Source organism: Saccostrea cucullata, unplaced genomic scaffold (assembly GCF_032062105.1).
Source record: "Saccostrea cucullata isolate Sc308-1 unplaced genomic scaffold, CSIRO_AGI_Scuc_v1 ctg6078, whole genome shotgun sequence".
Classification (NCBI taxonomy): domain Eukaryota; kingdom Metazoa; phylum Mollusca; class Bivalvia; order Ostreida; family Ostreidae; genus Saccostrea; species Saccostrea cuccullata.
The window spans coordinates 1-7,901 of record NW_026929201.1 but is presented as its reverse complement, the minus strand read 5'-3'; the positions used below and the strand labels follow the sequence as shown (position 1 = coordinate 7,901).

Here is a 7,901-nt window from a genome sequence, read left to right as displayed (position 1 = left end):
AATACAAAGAACAAGTTAAGTTCACACAGAGATACAAGAATAATAAAAACTTCAGAGAAAAAATTCTGTCCACCAAAGCGAGAAAATATAGCACAGATGATCTTTTCAGATCAAATATTAAGGCTTGCAGTAAGAAACAGTATAATTCTAGTGCTGATGCTAAGATATTGAAGAAAAAGTCTGTTAAGCAGCAGAGGGAAGAAAAACAAGAAAAGTTAAAATGTGAAGACAGTGTAGTGAGATTATTTAAGGAAAATTCTCTCGAAGGTATCGATTATGTGTGTTGTTGCTGTCATCGATTATTATTTGTAAATCAAGTACAAAAATGTGGTCGTCAGCAATATTCTAAAAATGAACGTGCCAAACAAGTTTCAGATTTGTGCATACAAGAAAAGTATTTACATGATTGTACAGAATCTTGTCCAAAGGGCTGTACCAGGTCATCTTTGTGGATATGCTATTCATGCCACAGAAAGATTCTTGGTGGAAATATTCCAGCAGAGGCGGTAATCAATGAAATGTGTCTTGAAGATTTCCCCGAGCAACTGACCGATTTGAATAGTTTAGAGCAACATTTGATTGCTTTGCACATTCCCTTTATGAAAGTGATGGCTCTTCCCCAAGGTGGTCAAAGACATATACATGGACCTGTAGTATGTGTGCCTTCAGACTTAAAAAAAGCCAGCAGTTTACCATTAAAGCATGGTGAGGATTTATTACTGCGAGTTAAATTAAAAAGAAAACTAAGCTATAAAGGGTACTTTGAGTACCAGTTTGTGAATCCAAGACATGTAATTACTGCTCTAGTTACTTAAAGCAAAACAATAAGTGGTATGAAAATATTACAATTAATGAAAACATGACTGAAAACTTAACAGAAGACACCATTAAGGAAGAAGGAAAACACAGAGGAAATGCATGACACAAGGGTCAATAATGAAGATGAAGAACACCATCAAATTGCTGTTGATACTTGCCTACAGCCTGTTGATATTGCCCAAGAAGTTCTGGATCATTATTTTGATGACATTTACAACATTGCACCCGGAGAAGGAAAAAATCCAGTGCGAATGTTGCAGGAACCAGGAAATGAAGCTAAAGCGTTTCCCTGTCATTTCCCCATTGGAAAATTTACTTGGAATGAAGAGAGAAGCACAAGAATAACACTTTCCCATATTTCAATAACAGACTTATGAATGCAGATGATAGGTTTGCAAAAGATAGCAGTTATATATTTTTCAGTCAGTTTATGTCAGAATTGAATCAAGTCATAGAAAAAACGCAGATTTCAGTTCGAAAATCTGTATCAAAAATGGGAAATGAGAAATTTGTAACTTCAAGCATGGTGCAAGATCCATATGTTCTCTCAAAGTTGTTACAAAACGATGAAGCATTACGGTTTATGCAGCCAATCCGAGGAACACCAGCATATTGGTCAGCTGCTCAAAAGGATCTTTTCGCTATGCTCCGCCAATTAGGTATTCCAACCTGGTTTTGCTCTTTCTCTGCTGCTGAACACAGATGGAATGATGCAGTTAGATCGATATTGAGACAGCAAAATGATGTTAGAGATCCAGAAAACTTAGATTGGTCTGAAAAAAATGAGACATTAAGAAAGAATCCAGTGACTGTTGCAAGGATGTTTGAACACAGATTTCACGTCTTTCAGAGAGATGTTATATCGTCTCCAGCTCAGCCAATTGGAAAAGTTGTTGATTACTTTCAAAGAGTTGAATTTCAACAGAGAGGATCACCTCATATGCATTGCTTGTATTGGGTAGAAAATGCACCTAAACTAGACGAACACGGAGAAGAGTCTGTTTGCGATTTCATAGATAAATATGTTTCTTGCGAATTGCCATCAGAGACTGAGGACCCAGAATTAAGAAATATTGTCCTAGCAGTACAGCAACACAGTAAGAAACATTCAAAATCTTGTAGGAAGAAAGGGACAGAATGCAGATTTAACTTTCCAAGACCCCCCTCTCTACGCACATTTATTAGTTCACCCTATGAAGACGACAGCACAGAAAATAGCCAAGAGACTATATCTGGGAAAACCTCTGCAAAACAAGTATTGATGCGTGTCTGGGATGAAGTACAAAACGAGTCAAATGCATTAAAAAGCTCTGAAGAAATTTTTAGCAATCTTTCATTGTCCCAAGAACAGTACGAACATGTGCATAACATGCTGACAAAAAAAAGATCTATTGTCCTTCGAAGAAATCCCAGCGAACTATGGATTAATCAGTACAATCCTTGCCTTTTGAAATGTTGGGATGCGAATATGGATATTCAATTTGTACTTGATCCATTTAGCTGTATTGTATATATCATTTCCTACATTTCGAAGTCAGAGAGGGAAATGGGGATGTTATTGAAACAAACAAAGCTAGAGGCAGAAGAAGGAAATCTTGATGCACGTAATACCTTGAAGAAAATAGGTTCAGCATATTTACACCATAGAGAAGTTAGTTCACAAGAAGCTGTGTACAGAGTTTGTAATTTAAAGATGAAAGAGTGTTCAAGAAAAGTTGTATTTGTGCCTGTAGGTGAAAATCCGACCCGGTTAAGTAAACCACTTTCCCAGCTAAAAAGACAGAAAGGGGAACAGCATGATAATGAAAGCGAACAAGATGATGATGAAAACGAGATTTGGATGACCAATATAATAGAGAGATATGAAAATCGACCAGATAAACCACTGTTTCATGACATGTGTCTGGCAGAATTTTGCTCAGCATTCAGAGTCTTGGCTAAATCCCAGATTCCAAAAACTGAAAATGAACATGTATTTGAATTACAAAATTCAAAGGGGTATGTACAGAAGAGGACAAGAACACAGCCAGCTGTTATAAGGTATCCAAGGTTCAACGCAGAAAAGATGCCCGAAAAATATTACCGGTGTTTATTACAGCTTTTTCTTCCACATTGGAATGAAGCACAGCTAAAACCACCAGGATTTGATTTATACGAGGCGTTTTATGAAAATGGTCACATAAGAATCAAAGGTAAAAAACGTGTCGAGTCTGTAAAATCAATAGTTGACGTAAACCATGCAAAGTATGCAGAAAATGAGGATGTGATTACTGAAGCTCAGGAGACGTTTGAAAGCATTGGAGAACCGGAAGATGCTTGGTCAAGCCTTTGTCCAGAGTCAGAAGCAGTGAGGCAGGAATGTATCAAAGAGAAAAATGAAATTCAAAGTTTAGATGATCAAATTAAAGAAGCAATTCCTGATATTCAAAGTCAGACAAATTCTGATGTGCTTTATCAAATTCAGCAGAATAATCATTCAAAGTATGAAGCATTATCCATCCTGCAAAGTCTTAATGGAACGCAAAAGGAGGTATTTTACCATGTACGTGACTGGTGTTTAAAGAAAATTGCTGGAGATAAACCCGATCCACTCCATATTTTCTTAACTGGAGGAGCAGGTACAGGAAAGAGCCATGTCATCAAAGCCATAGAGTATGAAGCAACACGATTATTTTCACGGAACATGTCCTCACCTGATAGTTTTTCAGTATTACTGTCAGCTTTTACCGGAACTGCAGCATTTAACATAGGTGGAAATACGCTTCATCACGTGTTTTCCTTGACGAAGTATTTGCCCTTACCATACCAACCGTTGAAAGAACAGAGTCTAAGCGAGATAAGGGTTCACCTGAAAGACTTGCAGATTCTTGTGATAGATGAAGTATCTATGGTTTACAAAAGACTTCTTTATTACATTCACGAAAGGCTCGTTCAAATCAAGAAGTGTAAAGAACCGTTTGGCGGTGTAAGCGTTGTTGCTGTAGGTGACTTTTACCAACTCCCTCCAGTTAAACAGCGGAAGGATGAAAGACTTTTTAAAGAAAACACTTCGTATCCTGTGGACTATTGGCGAGACTTCTTCCAAGTCGTTGAACTTGGTGAAATTATGAGACAGCGTGAAGATATACCTTTTGCGGCAGCTTTGAACTCTCTCCGAATTCGAGAAGCAGATCAACAATTATCAACTGAAGCACAAGCTATGATACATGATTGTATAAGAGAGGGTCCAGAGGACGTACTTCATGTATATCCAACAAACGAAGAAGTTAACAACTACAACCTCTCCATGTTAAGGAAAAGTTGCGATGATCTAATCGAAATCAATGCAAAAGATTTCCAGAAAAATCCAACAAATGGAAAACTTATTTTGAGAGAAAAACCATTCACAAGCTCGAAAACAGATACTCTTTGCAGTACGTTACTCCTGGCTATTAATGCAAGAGTGATGCTTACAAGAAATAGTAATGTGGAAGACGGATTGGTAAATGGAGTGATGGGCTACATTTCTCACATATCATTTGAAAAGGAATCATCTAACATTTCAGCTATAGGAGTGGTTTTTGACAACAAAAATGTTGGTAAAAAATCGGGGAAACAAACACAAAAGGGAAATGTAGTTTTAGTACAGAGAGTTCAGGAAGAGATTGTTGAAAGAAAATCAAAGACATTTGTAAGACACCAATTTCCCTTGCGATTATCCTGGGCATGCACCGGTCATAAAGTCCAGGGAATGACAGTCGAATAAGTAGTGGTTAATTTAGACCGGATGTTTTCACCAGGACAAGCATATGTTGCACTGACAAGAGTAACATCAAAAAATGGACTGTTTATCGAAACCAATAATGCCCAAGCATTGCAAAAGAAAGTGTATGCTGATCCAGAAGTGAAACTAGCACTCGCTGAAATGCCCAGAGCAAAGCTTTCAACATCAAATACAGAAGAAATGGGCTCCAATACAATTATTCTACACAATGTCCAAAGTTTGACTAATCATTTTTCAGATTTAAAACATGACGTTCGATTTTATGGAGCAGAAGTTATTTGTTTGACTGAAACCTGGTTAAGACCTGATCAAAACACAACAGAATTTGAAATGGAAGGATTCTCCTTTTATCATACACCAAGAGGAGATGTATATGATGAATGCAATGACCAAGTACAAAAATTCAAAGTTTCTAAGGGTGGTGGTGTGGCACTTTACATGAAACGAAATCAAAATCAGAAAATAGTTTGTCGGCTGCCAGTGAAGAATGTTGAAGGAATGGCAGTGACATTTGTTGAAAATGATGCAGTTGTCGTTACTGTGTACCGTCCCAGCAATCTTGGCGTGACTTACTTTCTAGGGCAACTTCAAAAGATAATAGAATATTTTACCTTGCAAAATAGAAATGTCATCTTCGTTGAAGATTTCAATGAAAATGCAATAACCCCAGGCCCAGTTCAGAATTTTATGAATAAAAAAGGATTCCGACAGCTTGTTCAATTTTACACAACCGAAAGTTGTACCATACTGGATCACGTTTACGTGTCTGGACCCATCAAAGTGAATGTTGAGAGACTGCCAACATATTACAGTTACCATGAAGCTTTAAGTATTACCTTCATTTCAAATGGATAATTTCCTTTTTATCTAAACAAATAATTCAGACTGATATCTTGTTATTTTACCATGTTGCACTGGAGATGTGATGTTTTAAAGATGTTTTCACACAAATTGATATGTCTTTCATTTCCTACAAAATTTGAACATGGCTTATCAAAAAAAAATTCATGGTGGCTATGACAATTCATTATAGGGGATGCTTAATTACTCTTCCAAGTATCAGATCCCAACAATGGAATTCAGGGAACATGTTAATTATTTATTCTCCTTTCACATACTTGTACATTTGTAAATACTAGTATTTAATTAGATTTCATTATTTGTAGATTTTTGACTTTCTAATAATGTTCTGTGGTTTAGTATTTCTGTTGCTAATAGTTTATTATTTTTTTTAAACAAACATTATTGTACTTATCAGAAGCATTGTTGTTTCTATGTATAAAATATCCCGTTAATGATTGGCTAATAAAATATAATTGCACATTTCATAAATACTAAACAGAGAAGGAGCAACAAAGGATATATAGATTAACATTGCAGTTCTGGCTTTTCATTCTTGATGTCTAAAAATGTACCTTTGGCAGTCAAAATTAACAAGCATTTAGATATTAATCATAAAATGAGACTGTCTTAGTAGAGATACTTGTATCTATCAAATATGGACTGTTACAGAAAAAAAAATAAGTTTTTTTTGCAAACAGCAATTTGATTAGATTTTTGGACAAAAAATTGATCATTCTTACTAGGAAATTAAAGAAAACTTCGCCAATAAACCTTGCTAAAATACGACTGAAATACTGTCGACTGGGCATTAATAATACTCAATCAAATTCAATCAAATATACAGCAAGTAAAAGGAAAATATTACGGACCATTCCTGTAAAAGCGGGTAGAAATAAAATGGTCTTTAACATATAACAATGTTTCAATCCAATTGACAAGCACAAATTTATTCCTTATTTTTAAAAGCCTCATGGGGAGTCGCAAGGGAATTCATCACTTAAAAGTTTTTAATGAGAAATGATAACAGCCAAAATGTCCCTGATGTACAGCGGAATTGATGTATAGCAATATACAATTAATCAATCATTCAATTTAAGGTCTTACATTACTTAATGTGGGTTGAATTAGCCGGAAGAAATTAGCCACTTGAAGTGGAGCTTCCTGTAAAAAGATCATTTTAAAAATATACAAGTTTTCCTGTTGGTATAAATTATTTATTTCATAAACAATCTCTGCATAATTTATCTTTCAGTGTCTAATTCGTTGAACATCAACTTATCATTCAAAATCGAATTAACTATTTAAAAGAATAAAAACAAAACGCAAACCGAAAATTATCGTGACAAAGACTTCAAATCTTACAGACATAAGAGTACATTAAATATGATATCTCTTGTTGATAATCATCATTTGGCAAAGAAAAATTTAATACAGTTTAGTTTTAAAAAATTATTATTTCTGAATATGATGAAATGGTGCTCTATTTCTAAAGGAGATCAAATATTTCAATGACCAGAAGCCCACAAGTATCCACCCCACTAAATTAAACAGATTCTTCTTCACATGATATGATCTAGCGGGCCTCAATCTGTGTAATAAATTCTCAAAAAAACTGTATCTGGTACTTTATAAATCCGATAGTTATTTTGGAACGTAAATTTAGTTTTGAAAACAGTTAGACTTTTAATGATAATATCTTAACAGAAACAAAATCTGGCTTTGTTGCTTTTTGTACATGTTTCTCGTATAGTTGGATGAAATCGATTCTAATAAATCTAAATAAATTTAATAAAGCTGCGCGTTATCCAAAATGTTCAGTTGAAAATAAAGTTTTAACCGAAATGAATGGTTCATAAAATACTTAGTGCATACCAAAATCCAGGGCTGTTCAATAAATAATGTCCTGAACTATATGACATACATTACAGATATCATATGATATTTACCTTTACTTCTCTCATTATTGAATCTTTCGTGAATTTATAACAGTTTATGTGACAACTTTTTATCACAAAGTTCCATCATGAGAAGCTGGGAAACAAAGGCTTTTCGAGAAACTGCCTTATAAATGAATGGTTGAGAATAAGTAAACTAGAGTGAAAAATAAAAGCTTCATCAAAGCTGCCGTAAAACTTGCTAAATATCCCAAAGACATATTAACTGAAATATGTGACATTTACAGCAACCAATGCCTGTTTTATAGGCAAAAGAGCAGGTGAATTTCAATGATAAAAAAATATATAATGGGCATCAAAAATGGGTACCCTCCTTGCCAACAAAAATTATAACAACTTATGTACTGTTCGCCAAATTTCAACAAATAATATTTGCTGATGTATGATTGACTTGAAGACACATATCAAATTTGATAGACATCGCATCGGGGGTAATTTACACTGTATTTAAGAAACATTTGGCGGTAAAAAAAGCTTGATACTCAAAGGCCACCCTTTATTTTAAAAAAAATGAAAATGAC

The 7,901-nt window shown here is 34.8% G+C and overlaps 1 protein-coding gene across 1 annotated transcript; it reads left to right on the top strand.

Annotated features, from left to right (window-relative positions):
- Window positions 1–1,312: 1,312 nt before the first annotated feature.
- On the top strand, window positions 1,313–4,564 carry LOC134280065 (uncharacterized). Its single transcript, XM_062762502.1, has one exon. The coding sequence runs from the start codon at window positions 1,313–1,315 to the stop codon at window positions 4,562–4,564; it is 3,252 nt and encodes a 1,083-aa protein (XP_062618486.1).
- Window positions 4,565–7,901: the final 3,337 nt, after the last annotated feature.

What these genes read in the sequence shown, in the direction of transcription:
- LOC134280065 (XM_062762502.1), top strand. Translation starts at nt 1,313, where the DNA reads ATGGGAAATGAGAAATTTGTAACTTCAAGCATGGTGCAAGATCCATAT.